This window comes from Apis mellifera, linkage group LG1, assembly GCF_003254395.2.
Source record: "Apis mellifera strain DH4 linkage group LG1, Amel_HAv3.1, whole genome shotgun sequence".
NCBI lineage: Eukaryota > Metazoa > Arthropoda > Insecta > Hymenoptera > Apidae > Apis > Apis mellifera.
This window is the reverse complement of record NC_037638.1, coordinates 19,747,149-19,767,813: the sequence shown is the minus strand read 5'-3', so window position 1 is coordinate 19,767,813 and position 20,665 is coordinate 19,747,149. Positions and strand designations below refer to the sequence as shown.

Here is a 20,665-nt window from a genome sequence, read left to right as displayed (position 1 = left end):
TATAAACTTTTATACATTTCCTCGTCAAAATAAAATAGGCCAGGTGTGTTATTTTTAATCTCTCAGTGACGCGTGCAATATTTTCACGAATAATATCAAGAAACATTAAGAGTTCGGAATATACGATTCGTTGGAAATATCATATAGTTTAGCGTGTAACAAAAGAGATTATTTTATTTTAAGTACAAAATGTGATAGCACAACAATTTAATAAACTTATTTAATAATTATCTTCTATTCCTTCTTGCATTCTATCATTTTTATATGATTTGATTTATTGATTTATAAAGATTTTGTATATAGATTACAAATGTAATTAAATTTAAAATATTTCATTCACAATAACCTTTTTTAATTCGTGTACTATTCACTATTCTTGTACAAACTTGTATCACGAACAAATGATCAGCAATTTTCAATAATAATTAAAATCAGGAAAACGTATCAGGCTATCATAAAACGAATATATTATTTTCATTAAAATTGGATCAATCTTGATATACGTATAATCACATTATCTCGTTGAGAAATATAATATAATAGATCCAGAAATTAGATTCTGATTTGTATTGTACACTATTCATCATTTTTTCATTAATTTAATGAATTTGATATTCGTCTTATCGAAATAACCGATATCGGCCCAAACCATTACATTGTCTTCTATTTGTCGTCACATTGTGAATAATATGAATAATCTTTTCATTTTCATATATAATATGAAAATAACATCGAAAGCTAGAATTATCAAATTTTTTTTAAAAATAAATTTTTTTGAATTTTTAGAATAATATTCTTTCCCATTTTTTTCTTCAAATGTATTTTTTTTTTCAAAACGTAAACGTTCTGTTTTGTGCTTGGTCGTTAATGTAGATTTCTTTTATATTTTTAGTCTTTTAACATTTTTCCATGATTATAGAACATTTGAAACATTGCTAATACCGCATTTTTCCATTATTTGCTTGTCAACAACGAATTGAAAACTATACGAAAAAATTGTTCGCTTATCATGATTGGATAAAGATAATGGCTCATATCGATCATATTTTCCTTTTTGCCATAGTCTAAAACATTTTTTAAGAAATACGGAAGTACGGTATTACGAAATAAGAAGTACGGAATGTAGTTTTTCTTCGATATTTTTAAAATCTACTATATTATGATTTATTCCCACATATGAACCGCATATTTTTAAGCTCCTAATGTTTCGATATTAATCATCACAAACGGAAAATATTACACCAGTCATTGAGAAATTAAAGATAGCACGTCTTTTTTAATGAGGAGTGTAATTTTAAATAAATATTTTTAAGTGTTTAATTCTTCTGTGGATTAATCCTTCTTAAGTGCATTGACTTAATATTTTAAGCAGTTTCTTGTTATCTTCTTATTATCATTATCATTATTATTATTATAATTATTATTATCATTATTATTATCATTATCATTATCATTATTATTATTATAATAATTATTGTTATTGTTATTATTATTATTATTTGTGATGTAACAATGCAAATATCTGTGTATAATTTAACAAGAATATCTGTATGCTGTATATGGCCAATATAAAAATAACTGTCAACAATTGTACATGGGCAAGGAATATCGCTAAAATTGTTGAAGAAGGCAAAGACAGGCACGCTGAGGAACGAATCGCTCGATGAAAATCATTGTACATTGGACAAAAAATCCGACGTCATCGTCTCCCCTCTCGAGGCGAGAATGAAAATTTATAAAAGAAGCTTACACGACGAAACGTTATACAAACGTAGATACATCTTGTCTCTACGTAAAAGAGAAACAAAGAAAAGCATTAAAAAAATATACGTATGTACATATTTGTGGATATAAAAAAATTTCCCTCTGAGTCAGCAACATTGGTGAATTGGGTCAATCAATCTTTTCAAATCATACGTACTCGTACATTTGTTTCCATCGGGACAGCTACAAGTATCTTGCGGGCTTCTCAAATTTTTTTTTTTCTTTTTTTCTTTTTTTCTTTTTTCCTTTTTTTCTCGCGAAATCAGCAATTCCAATTGGTCCAGTTTTTGCGGTGGTGGTTTCGATACGTAGGAAGGGGTTTCTGGTCGGTTTTCGACTCGAATTTTTACAACTCGGCCACGTAACCCTCGATAACGATTCCCGGTGCGATCTCCGCGGTCACACTTTCCGAGGGCGCGTTACCTCCGATCCCAGATCGATCCTCTCCACCACCCCAGGCACCCTCTTTCGCGTATTTCTCAGACATTCGGACCATTTCGTTGGGACTCCACTCGAGAGAATCTCTACGACTACCTCCGCTTTTATACACGACGTTCGATTCGCTCTCCCGATTTCCACGATATCCCGTACTTGGCAGTGGTGACGGTGAATGAGAATGACTCTCGAAGACGGAGGGACGCTTCAACGATGCTCGATAAGGCGTTTTTCTCAACATTGCCTGTTCGAATCAACATCGAGCAGGTTAGTTTTCTCTCTCCCTCTCTCTCTCTCTCTCAACACAACTCTCCCAACCAATCACTTGTTACTTTTTAATTTTTAATAATAATCTTACCTGAAAGTTGAACGGCGGTTCATCGCTGTCCTCGTTACCGTCATAGTTATCTCTACGACCTATCATTTGCAATTCTTGAATCGGATTGATACTGAAATAGAAAGATGGAAAGAACGAAAATGAAGAGAAAGAAGTGAAGGTTTAATTTTAATTAAAATCGGTGATTGTCTTAAATATCGAAGGTTATTAGTTTTACTAATAGCGTGATCGAACCGATTAGGATTGCCGCTACTCTTGTTGCTTTTATTTTCGTTATATTCCCAATTATAGGTAGCAGTATCTACGTTGCTTTTACTTCGAATATTCGAGCTATAATTGTCAGTGCTACGTATGAGGGGTGGCTGCGGTTGATTGAACGGTACAGGTGGAGGCGGTGCGTGTTTTCTAGAGCGTATCGATCCGACATTATCGTAATTCTGAAAAGAAAGAGAGAGATGGTCAGAATGGGATAGAACGTGTAAATGTGCGAGTATAATAAATAATAAATAATAAAAAAAGAATATATATATATATACACAAAGAGAATAAAATTGAAAAAAGAAAAGTAAATTTAATTTAATGGTTACTGAAATTTACTGAGCGAGGATTATGAGCGTTAGCGGGTGGTACGGGAGTAATGCTTCTTGAAGCGTAATGATATCCTGAGTCATCCATTCTGCCTTGGGACAACGCATCGGGTGGACATCGGATCGAAACATTCGGATCTCTGGAAAACGGAGTGTCGATCAGATCTTGTCCCTCGGTGTTCGAATGTACACGATGTGGCGAGTTCGTCGTTTGAACTTCAACGTCTGAAAAATGCAGAGCAATTTTGGATGGAGAGTAAATTCTCTCCGAAAAAGAGCTCAGGCAATCGCGATTATTTTTTTTTTTTTTGTATTTATTCTTTCTTTCTTTTTTTTTATTTTTTCGTATCGTATTTATCATTATTTATCGTAATTGAACGCGAAAATTGATAAATACCGGTTCAACGACGGATATATATATAAAATTTCTTATCGATTAAACACATAAAATTGATAAAATTAATATCATTAATTGACTGAAAGAGAAAGAGTTAGACAAACAGACTGCATACACAGAATGATACGAAAGTATTATCTGCATTTTATTTTAACGACAGAGGGAATTATGAATAAAGAACGATATGCACTCTGTGTGCGCAGTGTGCGATGAACTTAACGCAAGGTTAGAAAAAAAAAAAAGAAAAAAAAAAAAAGAAGAAGAAGAAAAGTAGAATGATAATTGAAATGTACGAAAAAGATGTGAGAAAAAAAATTCCGTTCTCGAGCGGATAAAGGTGACGAGGTTATCGATGTTATCGATCCATCCTCGATTGGACGAAACAAAATGTGATAGGCACCTTTGGTACGACTGTTCCTGGTGGCCCAAGGCACTGTATGTCTTTGTAATGGCGCGTCCCAAGCTTCGTGCTCTTCGTCAGATGCCAATGACGACGCGTATCTGCGAGAACGTGATCTTCAGTCCACAAAACTTCAAAGAGTTTTTAAGCGGCTCTTATGTTGAGATAGAGACGGCACACAATGAAAGACGAAAAATAATGACAAAACAGCACATTTACAAAAAAAGAAAAAAAAAAAAGGACAACGCGAAGGCGTAGTTTGTGGTACAAACAAAATTTTTATTATGCGACAAAATTTGTCGTATTGTTTGGTTTTTCAAATTTTGAATTTGAATCACGCGATCAAGAAAACACAAGAAATCTATACACAATAATCTACACACACGAACATTAATGAATCGATGATAAATGAAATTCTAATGAAGGGATTGACGCTAATTTTATCTGAACAATTTTCTAAAAAAGAGAGGAGAAAGGAAAATTGGGAGGAGAATAACATAAAATCGACTCACCCAACGTTTTTTATTCCTTTATTTGGATAAGTAAAAGGTAACTCGGAATAAAAGTTGAAAGGTAACTTGTGCACTTCGGGCGGTCTCATTTGGCCTAAGTACGTGGATGCCGAAACATTAGTATTTACTTTATCTATGGATATTCCGTTATTCGTCGTCGCAAGAGATACTACTATCGCTTGATTGAACAAATGCACCTGTTTAAAATAATATTAAGTGAAATTTTAACCTAAAAAAAGAAAATCTATAATTTATTATTAACTCGGGAGAGAAAAATAAGAGGGATCGTTTTACTTGTTGCGAAAATTGCACGAGGTCTTGATACCGGGCTGCACGGTACCGTAGAAGAACTTGAAATATGCTCTTCGATCTCCATTTGCTGCTGTAAAACTTCATCATATCTATCATTTGCATACTCATCTTCTCCTTCGTCAAAAGAGGCTTCATCTCCGCTCTCACTAAATGTCCCCTGTACACTATTTTTTATATAACATTATAATTAATCATTATAATTTTGGAGAAAAATCGAGAATAATGGAGCGTGAATTACACGAATGACAATGAAAACGACTAATCAGGCTCGTCAAAAATTCTTTTTTTCCCCTTTCTTTCATCAAACATCTTATATCTTTATATTTGTCCTACCTTTCTGAACAACTACAGCTGCCTCTTCCTCCGTTAGCTCCACTGTACTCTTTCCCTTTATAGACGCTTTCTTCACTGAAACAATACCCGTTAAATTTCTTGTCGTAAAAAAAAAAAGTACGAGCCTCTCGAAAAAGGAAAGGAAAAAAAAAAGGAAACAAAAACAAAAGACATAGAAAAACGATGAATCGGCTCGCATCTAATATTATTGGCTCGCTTCTCTTGCTTATCAATTTACCTACCAATTTCTTTTTTTACATTCGACGTGATCTTCGACGCCATGTTTTTGCGCGCTAAGAAGGCTCTCATCATGCACTGAACCTTTATTATTTTTTTCACTTGTGTCTCGTACAAGCGCGACAGATATTCCTCGTTGTAATATTTCAAAAATACTTTAGTCTTTCCAATTATCCAACCTTCCAATTTTAATCTGATCAACAGCAATCGACAATTGTCTTTATTTATTTCTACGGTTTCGTCGAAATCGAACGCCAAGAATTGATATCTAATCGTGAAAGATTATTTTCAATTTAGTTTAGTTTAGTTATTAAAAAAAAAAAAAAAATCGGAAAGAAAGAATCGATGGAAAAGATATTTCGTGGATAGATATAAAAGATAATAGTAGTTCACCTTCGAAGAAATTCTGGAAAAGTTATTCTATGGGGATAACCATATTGTCTGGCTTTGGCAGTGTCAAGAACCGCCAACGCTCTGATCTGTTGTCTAACGACCTCTCGATAAAATCCACGAGGCGTCCCTTCGAGATCTGATCTTATGCATCTGATGAAATGCATACCACCGCTTCCGCCTCCTATCGAAAGGTTCTTAAGGATTTCAAGGCTGGTGGATTTAAAGGTAGCCGCGCACGTTCTCATTTTCCGTATCTGGGAGAATTGACCTCGAGACGTGGTGTTAAATCTCTGTTTATAAAATAACAATCAGTCAAATCATTTTTCTAAATTTCAATTTTTTTTTTCCGATTTCGATTGCTTTTATTTCTTTTTTTTTTATTCCTCTAATCTCGTTTTCGCTCTACTTTTTACTTTTATTTATTTATTTCTTTTTTTTATGAAATGGCAAAAATTGAAATCATTATTTTGCAATCTCACCCTTAGTTTCGATGCTTCCTGCATAAGCGTGCCCCATTTGCTTTTGTTCGTCTTCTTCTCCTCAAGTTTCGAATGTTCATCGATTATGGTCAAATTCCCAGACTTGGTCAGTTTGTTCGTGAACATTTCTTTCACGGTTCCGATGGCCGATTGCCTCAAAGTTTCAATCATTTCCGGTGGGAGAAAGTCACGATTCTTCTCGGCAATCTCGCTAGCGTCGTAGATCAATTTCCCTGTGTAATGAGCGACGGTAAATTCGTGGGAACTCACCACTTTTATGTAAACGCTGCCTGCTCGATTTTGAATTTTGCTTATCACGTGTGTATAATCGAGCATGTTTTTCGACGCTTCATCGATTATGCTGAATAAACCTCTGTCTTTCCCCATCAGATTGTCTATCGCATTTTTGTTATCGTAAAACTGTAAACGCTGCATAGGTATGGCCTCTTCCTCTTGTTCTTGCTGTGGATCAACGTTTCAATAAAAGGAAAAAAAAAAGAAAAAATCTTATCCACGATAAAATTTATTTCATCAAAAAAAAGAGAAAAAAGATCTTACCATTTCCCAAGCGAACACCCTTTGATTGTAATAACACTGCATCTGTTCGTTCATGGTGTTCACCACCAATTGCTCGAGTCGATTTACCGCGAAACACTCGAATCCGAAGAGATCCATCACGTTAATCGCGTATTTATCACCGCTATAATGACAAACATTCGTTTTTGGTAATTCCGTCATCGTTTATTAATTAATTTCCACGCGATACTTACAATAGGGAACGTGTCAACGTAAATTTGACGTTGATAGTGTTTACGATCCAGTCGACCAATCGTTGATATATCGTATTAGCCAACACGTCCCTTGCCTCTTTCGCCTCTTCGTAAGTGTGCTTCCTACGTACTGCGTTTCCATTCACGATCATGCAATAATTAAGCAACGCCCAACTGAATTTCTTCTCGTCCAAATTGAGCAGTTCAGCGACTGGAATAAGAGAAATAATTGAGAAATATCACATAGGTTTGTGGAATATCGGAATATAAAATTCTTTACCTTTGTTAGCCGCGTCATTATTGTCCATATCAGCCTCTCCGTTATTGTCTTCGATGAAACGAATTTCTCCTAGGATCAAAATGGCTGCCAATACTTTCCAGATCATTTCGCAATGCTCCTCCATCTCCAAGATCTTCAGACTCTCTTTAAAATCCTCAAACTTGGTCACATTTCCGCGCGGATCATTTCGAACTTTGAACGATCGCTTCCTTTCGGTCCCCTTCTCGCTTATTCTCAGATACCTCATCCTTCTTCCCGGTGGTAGATGATATTGTTTCAACTTATTTATGGCGTCCATACCGTCGTAAAAGTAGTACAACACGTGAAAATTCGATTGATTCCTGCCGAGAAGATACACGATCATGATTACCGCGTGTCCAATCGATAAATCGTACGATTAGATCTATCGTTAAGATCGGAACGCAATCTCGAAATCTGATATACGAGTAAATTATTAGTTCTGGTTAAATAACAGAGGCCGATCTTAACCTGTCGCGTGTAGAAACGCGCCATTTTTCCAACTGATACAACCAAAATATGCCGCCCGAGGCTTTCCCGGACGATCCGTACGTGGTTTGCACTTGAAGCACGCATCTGGTCGAATTAGGATTTAAAGGTGTGGCAGCATTGCTGAAAGCTTGAATTATTTTAATCGCTCGTATAAATCTCCCTCCAATATCTTGCAAACTCTGAAATCAAAACGAGCAAAAATTGATACTGATGATCATTTTTCTTTTTTTCAAACTACCGATCGTGCTTCGAGGATATATTTTATCACTGATTAAATTTTATGCGCACGAACGTTCCAATATCAAAATTCTATCGTTGTTCTATTTTTTTTTCTCTTTTTTTTCGATGCGAGTTTGACTGTTTATTTTTATATATTTTAAAATATTTGCGAAATGATTTCTAAGATATAATAATTATGATTTCAAAATCAAAGAACCAAATCGTTTGAAAATAACGAAAACTTTTAGAATAACACTCGTTAATATCAATATTCCTTTAAGAAGAATGCGAATCAATCTACGACAATCAACTTACTTTCCCTAAATACATGAGATGTTGAATCAGATACATCATATTAGTTGTTTTTCCCGAATTACTCTCGCCTGCCAATAGAATATGTTGAGCCTCGTTGTTGTGCATCACGTCTTGATAAGCGCTATCTGCCACGGAATATATATGAGGCGCGTTATCCGATCGCGATTTGAATTGATATTTTGTGTGAAACTGCAATCAACGGGAAAGAGAGTTAATTAAATATAACGTTAATTTCATGCAAAATTATTAAAAATTCGTCGTTGTAAAATGTTAATTAATCGTATTAAATGTTAAATGTAAAATAATCCTGATGATTAATAAAAATTTATTCGATAAATAATTCTCACATCGGATCCATAAATGTCCTGTTGCTCGTTCGGATTTAAAATTAAAAGTATATCTCCAATGAAACTGTGGTAATAGCCTTGCCGCAATCTTTCGTGCAATTCGTCCAGGATCGCGTCTTCCGTGAGCGTTTCGAGCGCGGCCAGATCTTCCATGAACATAGGCTCCAAAGGATCGGTTTGGTGAGTCTGAATCGGCGAGAGATAAAGATAAGCAAGTGTAAGCAACAACAACAACGACTTTTATTACGTTTAATACGTTTTACCTTGAGGAAACCCTTTCGAACTAATATTTCCAATTTTCTTTCCTGTTTACCTTTCTCACACGCGTCCATCATTAATATCTTGATCTCTTTCGTTAGCTGGAAATATTATTGTTACAGTTATTTCCTTTTTATCTCGCTCTTTTTCTCCGTTCAATCATTCGTCGTAAATAAATTTTATTCAAATTACCAGAAAATCGTTATCGGGTAAATCCGCTAAGAAAGGATGTTCGATTATTTCCCCCATGAACGGTCTATTTTCAGGATTCTTCTCGAGGCATCTGAAAGACAAGATACGTGGAATAATATAAATTCGAATAATACGAGTAATTCACTCGTACGGTTTGAAAATTGTATGGAGAAACGTACTCGGAGATGAAATCGTTGAAATTTTGGGACCAATTGGACGGTCTGTTCAAAGTCGGAGGAGGATTTCGTATTATTTGGAAGAGCGCTCTGGTAGGGTGCATGTCTTGAAACGGTGGCTTCCCATCGGCCAACTCGATCGCCGTGATTCCTATAGCCCAGACATCGGCCCTGTTTCCATATCCCTCGGAATTATTCCCTTTGCTTATGGCCACTTCCGGCGCCATCCAACTCGGCGATCCTACGCAAGTGTATCTCTTTCCTATTTCAGATTGGCACGTTCTCGACAGCCCAAAATCGACCAACTTTATCTCCCCCTCTTTGGTCAGTAATATATTACTGCCACGGATGTCACGGTGCATCACGTTGTTCTCGTTCAGATAAATCATCGCCTGAGAAGGATAATAATTCTGTCAGACGGGTCGGGAGGGGAACGCGTTCGAAGAAACGCGAAAGTTAGACGAAAAAGATCGAATCTTCGTCTCCCGATCGAATATCTTTTCGTTCGATTTCTCCTTTCGTTCTTGTGAAACGCGATTTCGTCGAGAGGGTAGACACCGGTACCTCGTTCTTCGCGAGCATTTATTTCGCGTGTAATTTGCCGGCATTAAACGTCAACGTGGCCTGATTTACCGCACGAGCGACCGTGGACGAATCGCTACTGGGTCCATGGAACACGTACCAACGCGAACAAGAAGGCGACGTCCGAGGAGAAGAAGAAGAAGGGGGTTGCGTGCACTTTACGAGAAAGGATGGTAAGACGAGCAAAGAGAGACAAAGAAAGGGAGAAGAACGAGCAACGCAAGAAATCTCGCGTGTGTGGATGGCATATAAGAAAAAAATTATTCTCCAAATACACGTTTCTTCTACTGATACATGAAAATGTAGTATTGCAACTAGTCCGCTACAACTAGATCGAATCGTTCGAAATCGATGGGTTCTGGAAATCGTTCGCGAAATAATGCAAAAAGTTAAAGGTAAATGAAACGATTTCTCTCTCTCTCTTTCTTTCTTTCTGTCTCGTGACAAAGTGAAAACGAGCCAGGATTATCTAAGATACGAGACGATAATCGTTGGACGATCCGTATAGTTTTATCTACACCGGACGATTTCGATCTATCCGTCCATATTTGTTCCTTCTGGCCGATGGAATGAATGTAATAGGAATGCGGGTTCGTTTCGATAGGATAGGTTCGGATACGGTGAATGTTGGTTCCACGGAAAATGATCCAAGATAGGAAGTGGTTATCCATCGAGCAAGCGAATTCGTCGAGGTTCGAGATATCAGGTTCACGAAGTTCTCACGGCGGAGATAATTGGCAGAACCCATCGATTTTACGCGGTCCCGATGTTTTTGCAGAGAAACCGAGCCGCGAACCGCGACCGCGTGTATCGGGTATACCGGGCGGAGAGGAAACGAGCGCACGGCGCGCCGATTCGAAACGGAAACGCGCGTTTTACCCTCGGCGCCGATCAGGTTGCAACGTTTGACGCGTAAATGACACCCGTTCACTCTCCGGTGTCCAGTATTTTTTTCTAATCGTTTCCTCGCTCGTTTATTTCGTTTCCGCGCTCGTTCCGCGGGCCCGGCCGCCGGGTCGAGCCGAGCAAACAACGATACGAAAGCTAGCCTCCACGAAACGGCCACGTCTCCTACGATATTAAGCTGAAATTATATTCCGGGAGGTGGACGGAATTGCGGAGCATTATCCCATTGTGACCGAGCGAATCCCTTTTCCCCGCTTTTAAAATTACAGACCTCCTCCGGCCGGGAAACGTTCGCAACTCGGCCGTGTGTCGCGTCTCTCGCGATTATTCCTCCCGTTCTTTATTACATCTACTGGCCGCGAGCGCACGCTAACAGTCCCATACGTTTTTCTACATACCAGCGGAGATCTGTCCTTGACTGTAACGCGAGGAACACGGAGAAACGCGAATAGGTAGCTCTCTCGCTACACGAGCCGAGAGGAGAAGAATGGGACGGAAGTCTTGGCGCTCTTGATCTCCGCTGGATGCATCGTGCGAGAGCGAGAGAGAGAAGAGCGAAGGAGCCGGGCACAGCCTTTCATTTGCGAGCAGGTTAATTAGCGAGCTATCTCGCCTGTCTTATTTGTAATTTATACGCCGTAGAACGCGGCCCATTGACGCGCGTCTTTCGCGATCCTTCGCGTCGTCCTGCTCTCTCTTTCTCCTCCCTCCCCCCGGATTTTGCTGGTCGTAGACGCGAATACTCGGTGAACGGCGGTGAACCGCGGAGTTACCCCGTCGCGCAAGACCAGCTCCTTTCGTCGACGCCACGCAAACGCCACGTTCGAATCGTGTCATGAAACGAAGCGAGCTCCTTTGTCCGCCTCCCGACGTCATTTTTACCTCCTACCTTCCTCCTTCTTCCACTTTCATTTTTCTTGCACACACCACGGGTCTCCACGATTTTAACGAATACCAGGTCGTTTCAATAATTCTTCTCTCTTATTTGCCAACGTCAACTCTTCTCCAACTTGCTCTTTCGTGTAACGCGCGTGTCTTTTCTTTTTTCTTTTATTTCTCTTAAGGAAAGTAAAAGTTAAGCTAAATTTCTTTCTAAGATTCTTTTACGGGATTTATTATCGTTAGTTTAGAAAAAAGTTATAACGAGTTGATTGGATTAATTTTTCATTATAATTCGAATAAAATCATAATGGAATAATAATAATAACGATTGTTTGATCGAAAGTTTATAAATAAGTTTAGAAAGAATTTTTGAAAGAACTTGCATATATTCGTTTGCGACGTTTATGCCTCGCATAAGTGTAACACTCGGTATGCTGGAAACGTAGGATTGGATACAATTTGATTTGTAATTGTCTTCAACCATTACCACCAGCTACCTACCTAATGTCGACGCTTTTATAGCCACGCGTAAATAACGTTTATTGCAAACTTAAACGATGAATGCAATGGGCATAGAAAATATGGGGAAATCGCGGTTATCAGAAAACGGTTGCAACGTTACGAACTCCCATTTTAAAATGCGGTCAATTCGCTTTACGAAATTTACCTGAATCACTTCTTTGAGGATGAAGCTTATGTGTTCCTCGCGCATTTTCTTGTTCATGGCTAGAAGGCCGTGCACGAGATCCATCACGGTTCCACCGTCGCAAAGCTACGAATTGTAAATAAAACGGAAACGATTATTAAAATTTGACAAACCAACATTACAAGGTAACAAAGAAACAAATATATGAAATCAAGTATAATCAATTTATCTCGAAACTATTCGATACGCGCACTTCGACGTAAAATCGAATTGAGATGCGATATAGCAAAATCATTCCATATTTATTCTTTAAAATAATATATCGCAATCGCGGTTTAAGAAAGCAATCTTCGATTTGCGTCGCCGCATCGTACTTGCGTCGCTCTCGCGTTGATAGCTTACTTCACCCGCGAAATTACGGAAGCAATTTAAATCGACTATTCGAGGCGAAGTTTAATTTTCCGAGCGATTTTACGTAATTGCTCGCGATCTCGATACTCGAGGCCCGATATTAACGGTTTCAACTTCTTCTCTCTAATGCCCCTCTAAACCTTGGCGCGGATCGAAGCAGAAAATGCTTGTAAACGCTTCTAAACACGCGTTTACATCTTAATCTAATAATAAATTTTATTTCGGTATATTCGCCTCCTCCGCCCGCCCGCGGTTTCGTGCTCTCCACGAATCCAGATGGAGATGAGCATTTAGTCGTATATATGATACCGAGCTTCAAACGAAGCGAGGCAAGCACGGGATGCCGTTCTTTCGATTGAAAGTATCGAGAAATCTCGTAACGAAAAGTCTCGTTTATTAGTTATACGTATAACTGTAAAACCGTGCCGTTTTCCTAACTTGTTGTACCTCGCCTCGTCGTTTTCTATCAATTTCTAAACTCGACCTCTCGAACTTTTTCCTTCTTTCTTTTTCATTTTACCGAAATAAAGAGAGAGAGAGAGATTCGTTATTTTCTCTCTCGTATATACCGCACGATTATCTATCGTCCCGTTTCTTTCCTCGATTCGAGTCGAGCGTGTATACTATTCTGTATCGTGGAAGAAATATTTTCGCAAATGCAACGGTTAACAATATCGGATATTCGGCATCACGGCTCGAAAGAAATGGAACGTCGCGGTTGGTATTTAGGGGGCATGAAAGATCGTACGTGAACGCGCGTAGTATGCGTTAAATCGAATATCGACGGTTTGCTCGAGATAAGTAATAATATTTCGGGCGCACCGAGGAGGTCCACCCGTAAATTAGGGCCGCGACGTGCCAGGGCTCACCTGCGTACACGAACGAGTTTAATGATTGTTTAATGGCCGCGCGTGTCGTAAATTATCCGTGTATTCGACCGTCTCAAATGCTTGAAATTGCCTCCGGGTCCTGGCATGGGTAGTACGTACACCAACTCTTCCATCGCCGTTGTCTTCCGTTTTTTTCTCTTTTTATTCCCCTCCATCTCCCCACACCCACCCTCGTGCCGTGTCTGTTCGCGGTCTCCGCTCTATTCTTTCTTTTCTTTCCGTTTTTTTTCCTTTTTTCCCCACCTCCTCCCCTCTCCCCCCTTTCTTTTTCTCCGAAGAATTACGATGTTAAAGGAGTGGCGCTTTACAGATATAATGGTAATCTCGAGATCGATGCTCGAACGCGATATAAACGTTTAGAGCCGAATAACATCTACGCCGTACGCGATAACGGGGAGGTCGAGATACGGGTTTCGAGATTAACGGTTACGGGTCGAGATAAGTTCGTTCCGTTCCTTCGTTCGTTCGATTCTCGTCTCTTACCTCCATCACGAACCATATTTGATCGTATTCGGTCTTCTTTCCGGATCTTCTGCGATATATACCATAGAAATCCGGCAGATTCGGATGAGACGTGTAATCCCGAAGAATCCTGTACTCCTCGAGGATCATTGATTCCGATTCGGGAGTGAGCTTTTGCACCTTCACGGCCACTCTTTTGTTTTCTGTAAGAGAACGAGGATGGATGGATGGATAGATGGATAGATGAAATAAAAAAAGAAAAAGAAAAAAGAAAAAAGAAAAAAGATACGTGTCTTTCTTAGACACGTATTATGTAAATTTAGAAAAGAGAAAACAGATGGAACAGATCGCAATAACTATACCGGCTTGTCGATCGATCGCCTCGTAAACGTCGCCGCATACACCGGAACCTATGCAATCTCTGAGAAGATAACGTTTTCCAGGATCCTGTATGCTGTCCAATCGTTGCACGGCGGATCTTCCTCGATCGTTAAAATCCTCTTCCCTGTCCTCTCTTCGTCTCCGTTGTTCTCTCATCCCTCTGTCGCCGTATCCGTAATCGCTCATTTTCGGCTCGTCTCTCCACTACTACAACAACTGGAACATCGAAGGCGAAAAAGAGAATCGCTTCGTTCTCGAAATACTCGATTAAACAAGATGAAAACGAGAGGGGAGGGGAAAAAGAGTTGTTGTTGTCTTTTCTCTCTCTCTCTCTCTTTCTCTTTTTTCTCTTTTTGCAGCAACAGCGGGGACGAACGATTGCGCGATCGTTCGAAACGTATCGAGAACGATACGGATGGAAACGATTTTATTGCAGAGAGTTGGAAAAAGAGAAAAAAGAAACAAAAAAAGGAAGAAAGCAAGGAAAGAAGAGAAAAGAGAGGCAAAAAAAAAGAAAGGGGGAAGGAAAAAAAAAATAAAATTTAAACGATTCCCGATCGAGCCGCGCGAAGCGAAAACCTCATCGCATCATTCCCGATGCATTCCCCGATGCAATGGAAACACGCACGACAAAAAGTTCATTAATTTTGTTCTCGTTTTCAGGAGTTGGGGAGTGCTCGTCGATGCAGCGGTGGAGGAAGTGGTTCGTCGTCGCGTACCTCTTCACACTCACGGGAAAGCGGGACCCGTGGTGCCCCTTTCCATCTGTTCGAACGACGAGAGAATGACTCTTCGAAGAGAACGCTCTACAGATTTTTTACGAGAGGCCAGGTTCGGCCGGTCGAGGGTTTCACGGCGCATCGGCACAAAGGTGAGTGCTAATTATATTCTTTCTCGAGTGCCGCGTGAACGAGTGGTAATCGCTAATTAGTAGCTCGCTTCCTGAAACGTTCCACTAAAGGGAGGAAAAACTAAAGTTGCGCCAGGAATTCGAAAAGATATCATTCGGTTCGATTCGGGGTCGGAAATTATCTCGCGTTACTTTTCTTCTTCTTCTTTTCTTTTTTTCCCTTTTTTCTTTTTTTCTACATTTTTACCTTTCTCTCTCTCTCTCACACACACACTCTCTCTCTCGAATATCTTACAACACGAATACGGTACAAGGTAGTTGTCGCTACAGTTGTACCGATTCGTTAATCGCGATACGACACAACGTACAACGTAAGCAGATGTGTGTAGTATTGGTAGAACTTGCGGGTTTTCCGTGATTTTCGTTCGTCGTCCGTAGGAAAAATGAATTTTCATTTCTTCGTGCACGATTATGGCGCGACGACGATGGCAGCATTGTCACGATGACAGCGACGTGCGCGGAAAAATCTTGGAGAACGATCCGAAAGAAGAAACGGTTGAAAAACGAATGTGAATTAATTCGTGGAAACGGCAACGGTCTAACTGTTTCACCATTCGCATCCTTGTCCGGTACTTGTAGGGCTGCGGGAACGGCAATGGATAATACACATCCCATTTATCGGATTTTACGGATTGCGTAAGAGTATTTAATGGGCTACGCGAGCCCGTGGTTGGCTCGCTTAGCTGCTTTGCCAAAGGCTCGATCGATCGATGCGGTTTCACTTTTTTTCTTTTTTCTTTTCCTTTTTCTTTCCTTCTTTTTTACTCCATTCCTCTTGGATCTATTTTCTCTTTACCTCCATTGCGCGCCCATTATCTTGCCACGGGGGCAGTTGATAAGCTTCGTTGACACGAAACTGCCATCGGGAGTATCCGCGTTATTGGATCATTAGTCGTAGCTGCGTAATCCCCTCGTCGAATTCATTAGCGGTGTTGCCAAGGTAATAAGTCGCCGTTTAGCGACATTTTGCCTCTCGAAACGGTGAACGAGCTCAACTTGAACATCTCTCGTTCGTGATTCGAGGCGAACAGCGATTTGAGGTGGCGGTGGAGGTTTTCTCCTCGAATGGCAAAGAGAAGCGCAACGGAGATTCGGCGGAGGATCCATCCATCACGATGCTTACCGTGGTAAAATCTCCCGCGTTGTTCCCGCTTGATGGAAATGGAAGGAAAAGGAGGGAAAAGGAAAAGAGGAGGGTGATGGAGATCGGATAGGAGAGAGAGAGAGAGAGAGAGGTGTGGGACGGGAGGGCGAGTAACGAGAGGATTCGCGTCGTTAACCAATTCATTTATTCCCGGTGGGTCGGCGCTCGTCCGGCATAATCCGTCGATTTGTCGGCGCGGCGTGTCTCGTGTAATGCTGCTTCTTGCCGCTTCTTGCCGCTTGTAATCGAAGAGGAAGAGGGAAAGGGAAAGGGAGAAAGGGCAAGGGAGAAGAGAAAGAGAAAGAGAAAAAGGGAGGAGAGGGAGGAGGAGGCGAGAGTGGAGCGAGAAGACGACGCGTCACTGACTATATGTGAACGAACAGACGTAAGAAACTCGGGTTGATCCACGATGTCCACACGAGATCGTTCCGATCCTTCTCCTCGTATGCGATACGATACGTACGCGCTATTCCTCCGCTTCCTCGCAGTTTTCTCAACCTCTCTCTCCAGTTCTCTCTCTCTCTCTCCTTCTCCCTCTCCTTCTCCCCTCGTGCTCGTTCCTTTTCCTCGTTGCTGCGACGTAGCAGGGCAGCGGTGCAGGTTTATCGGTACGACAGGGCGTTAAATTATTGATGCCCGACTGCGCGTCGCGAGAAGACGAACGAGAAGAAAGGTGGCGAGGTAAGGACGGGTCCCGTGATTTCAGAAAAAGCTTTCCGTGCCACTCGGCCCATCGTTTCTTCGTATATCTCCATCCTCGTCCCCGCGATACGCGCGGCTCACGTCCTCTCTCCTTTCTTCGACCGAGGCCGTGGCCGATCGCGAACCTGTGCAGGCCTCCCGAGCTCTTTAAAAGGGAACGAGGGTGGGGACGACGAAACGCTCGTTGTGGGAAAGTTTCCAACCACGGACGTGACCGTTCGGTCAAATCGAAAATCGGCCTTTTTCGATCATCGCGCCCACCTCCCCGCCTCGCCCGCTTCTCGCTCCACGTTTCGTCGCCGCGTCCACGTCCATCCCCCTTCGCTCCCGGACCAGATGATAAGACCGAGCCATGAAACGAAAACGTGGAAGAAACTTCCACAAGTTTCCAAATTACTCGCGCTCCCCCACGAAAAGAGACTTCTCTCCTCTGTGGGAAAGTTGATTTTATTCGTTCGGCCGTTTGGAAGGAAGGTCCCCTGCTATAGCGGCGGAATGTTAGCACCGCGAATCCCTGGGAAGAAGGGAGCGACGCCGGTAGTGGCAGTGGACGAAGGAGGAGGAGGAGGAGGAAGAAAAAGAGAATGCGCAGAAGCCGAAAACGATCGGCAGCCGACCGGTTCGGACCGGTTGAAAAGGGTTCGACACTCCTTTCGCCGGAAAGTACGGTAAACTGGTGACAAGTGGCTCGTTCTCTCGCTTTTCTGCTCTCTCGGCCCATCTCCGCAATCTCCTCGATACCTTTAAACGCGACGCGTCTCCGCCTTCCTAATCTTGGAAAAACTAGTCAAATCGACGTCCTTCTCGATTCGGCGATCGATCCTCGCTATCATTCGCTGTCTCACGCCGCGCTGCGTTGCGCCGCACCGTTCCTCGTGGAAAAACTGGTGTATCGTCGCGCGATATCGAGAGAGGGATCGATCGTTGTCGATCGATCGCTCAGAGTAGATGGATCTCGTCTCGGTGGCGGTGGACGAGACGCGCCGTGTTTTCCTCGACGGGCACGAGGCCCCCTTTCTTGCCCTCCGATCTCTCTCTCTCTCCACATCTCCTTCCCTCCTTCCGCTCTACCTTTTACAGACACTCTCCAAGATCGATCCTTTCGGCAGATAACGCGTCTACCTCTTTGAGATTCCGAGGCGGAGGTGTCGCTCTTCTCGCGATTCTCCACCGATTCTCCTCCAAAGATCGTTATTTCCGTCAGGGGGTTAATCGATACCGGGAATCTCGTCTCCGTTCTTCTTCCTCGAAGCTCATGCAACATTTAACTTCCCGCAACATATTCCTCTCTCGCGGCTCTCGCGCTTGCGATCGCACCTCCTTCCCCCCCTTGTCTCGTCTTGTATCTCTCGTCCCTTCCCTTCCCCCCATCTATTCCCTTCTCGCGCTCCTCGGCGTATCGGAATTACCGATACGCCCGGTGTTCAACTATCGCGTGTCCGTCTTTGTCATTCTTGCTCGACCGAAGAAGTTGGTCCGAGACGACACCTGGCTGGATTTACCTTCACGGTAAAGTGTCGTCGCACCGCTACCGAGACGAGAAACGCTCTTCCCCACAATCTTCACGATTGTGCGCGCTTCCTCTTCCCGTCCTCCGACTCTCCGTTCCCTCTGCGGATTTCTTACGGATTTCTCTCTTTTTCCCGGCATCCTGGCAAAACATTCAGAAACACATGTTCCGCCACCTTGAGAGACGCGCCATGGAACGTAAAGCACCTCGCATATATATATATATACACCTTCTCTTTTTCCACATCTCTCTCTCTTTCTTTCTCTTCTTCCTCTTCTCTTCCTCTTGCATCTCCCTCGCCAACTCTTTCGATTCTTTCCTTCTCGTTCTTCCTCCTCATCTTTCGTTGTCCGACTCCTCCTTGTCTCCTCCCTCTTTATTCCGAGCGTCGAGCGAAACTTGTTAATTGCGGCATTATTCGCGATCCGAAAACGATAATGGTGTCTCGGGAGCGAGCCTCGCGATCTTGCGGCATCCCGGGGGGATCGTTCGCGCTAATGCGCCTCCTCTCGGGATAAATATCGCGGAATCTCACTTCGTTCGTTCGTCGATCGTTTCCAAATTGGGATTGAGTCGATTCCTCGTGGTGGCGTGGAAAAAAAGAACCAAGAAGAAAAAAAAAAAGAAAAAGAATCATCGGCCGAATTAAAATTATTCGATCGAATATTCTGGAACGCGATTAAGAATTTCCAGGCAAGCTTTCAAGAGTTAAGCTGATCACTTTCGACAGGTGACAGGAGCTGTCCCTTACATGCGGAATATTTGGAAAAAAGGGGAGAAGAAAAATCACGTACAAAAGATTTAAAACAATTATACGTAACGACGATTAATTATTCGAGAAGAAGGTATATATTATTATCGTCGAGTCGAACGATTGTAATCGATCCATCGTGTTCACAGGTTGTACGCGGGAATGATCCTCTCACGACGACGACTCGTCGCTGATTCTCGGCCGTCATTGGTTTTCCAAGAGTCGACGACGGGCTAGAGAGGGACTTAGCCTGTATATGGTCTAGCGGCGGACGAAACGAAGGGTTTTCACGCAAGGTGCAAAACACTTACTCGTAAGGGACAAGTAACAGAGGGGTGCTCTTATCGTGGCTCGCGATGAAACTCACCTCTAATTAAAACGTCTGGCAGGTTGTGCAGGCCCTGCGGCGTCCACCCTCGCAATGCTCGTGTGCCGGAGTAAGAGCCGAGCTCTACGACGCTCGTACAGGGCGGCAGTCACGATTGCGTCGAAGGGGTACTGCTGGGGAGGGGTGCTTGGCTTCCATGATCCAATAACGCCGACTTAATTAACTAACTGCTAACTCGCAAGCCTGTTAGCTCATTGATTTCGTTCCCGAGATCGTCGTTCAATCTCGACTACCTTCTCTCTCTCTCTCTCTCTCTCTCTCTCGATCTCTCATTCCTTTCGAGAACGAGTATTTGTAATTTTTCTCTCTTCCTCTTGTCTCAGAAGGGAGAAGAATTTTTCGATAAATTTCCTCTCGTTTGTTCGTGCGCATCGACGACGAGAACCTTCGAAAATCTTCTTCTCCATTTCGCGAGTATCGTTCATTTCCTATCGTACGAGGAAGGGGAGAGAGAGAGAGAAAGAAAGAGGAAAAAGAAGAAAAAAAAGAATCGGTCGAGGATCGATGTTCATTACGACTCTCGTAATCGTAATTGTCGTAATTGTGTGGCCGTTCTTAGATCTCTAAACGTGTCGCGAATTACGAAAGAGAGGCAGAGGCCTCTGAGAATAATTGTCGTCGAGAGATACAGCAGGTATCCACGGGGTAAAAAGCGTACGCGCCGTTTTCCCGTTTCTAATCTCGTTGGTTGGATCGATGCGCCTTGAAAAAGATCTCCCGAGGGTCGCGCGATAAATTAATGCGCTTTATCGCGGCTTCTTCAGGGTCGTCCTGATTCCAGTTGTCAAAGGGAGCCGCGGTTAATGCGAATACGCGACGCGACGCGACACGACGCGACACGACGCGA

At 42.1% G+C, this 20,665-nt stretch overlaps 1 protein-coding gene across 11 annotated transcripts; it reads right to left on the bottom strand.

Moving 5' to 3' along the window:
- Window positions 1-1,486: 1,486 nt before the first annotated feature.
- On the bottom strand, window positions 1,487-20,058 carry LOC409937 (neither inactivation nor afterpotential protein C). 11 transcript variants are annotated; one of them, XR_003304178.1, is made up of 24 exons: window positions 14,395-14,599; window positions 14,054-14,235; window positions 12,291-12,395; window positions 9,257-9,645; window positions 9,078-9,168; window positions 8,891-8,986; window positions 8,628-8,813; window positions 8,281-8,469; window positions 7,726-7,925; window positions 7,237-7,577; window positions 6,957-7,167; window positions 6,745-6,886; window positions 6,187-6,648; window positions 5,708-5,997; window positions 5,320-5,582; window positions 5,078-5,152; window positions 4,727-4,908; window positions 4,433-4,629; window positions 3,921-4,021; window positions 3,134-3,348; window positions 2,771-2,973; window positions 2,558-2,648; window positions 1,922-2,443; window positions 1,487-1,788 (listed from the first exon to the last, which is right to left on the bottom strand). XR_003304178.1 is itself a non-coding variant. In XM_006571240.3 (24 exons), exons 2-24 carry the CDS (start codon window positions 14,597-14,599, stop codon window positions 2,111-2,113), a joined length of 4,749 nt encoding a protein of 1,582 aa, XP_006571303.2. In that variant the 5' UTR covers window positions 14,600-14,629; window positions 19,798-20,058. The 11 variants fall into 11 exon arrangements, 7 of the variants coding, with proteins under 7 accessions (XP_016771838.2, XP_016771847.2, XP_006571303.2 ...); XM_006571240.3 differs by lacking the exon at window positions 1,487-1,788 and adding an exon at window positions 19,798-20,058 and having other exon boundaries at window positions 2,111-2,443; window positions 14,395-14,629; XM_006571241.3 differs by lacking the exon at window positions 1,487-1,788 and adding an exon at window positions 15,632-15,767 and having other exon boundaries at window positions 2,111-2,443; window positions 14,395-14,629.
- Window positions 20,059-20,665: the final 607 nt, after the last annotated feature.

Excerpts from the sequence above, each read along its gene's own strand:
- LOC409937 (XM_006571240.3), bottom strand. The coding sequence starts at position 14,599 with ATGAGCGATTACGGATACGGCGACAGAGGGATGAGAGAACAACGGAGA. Across the intron at positions 7,168-7,236 it reads TAATGACGCGGCTAACAAAG|TCGCTGAACTGCTCAATTTG; the intron begins GTAAAGAATTTT and ends CTCTTATTCCAG. Across the intron at positions 6,649-6,744 it reads GGGTGTTCGCTTGGGAAATG|CAAGAACAAGAGGAAGAGGC; the intron begins GTAAGATCTTTT and ends GTTGATCCACAG.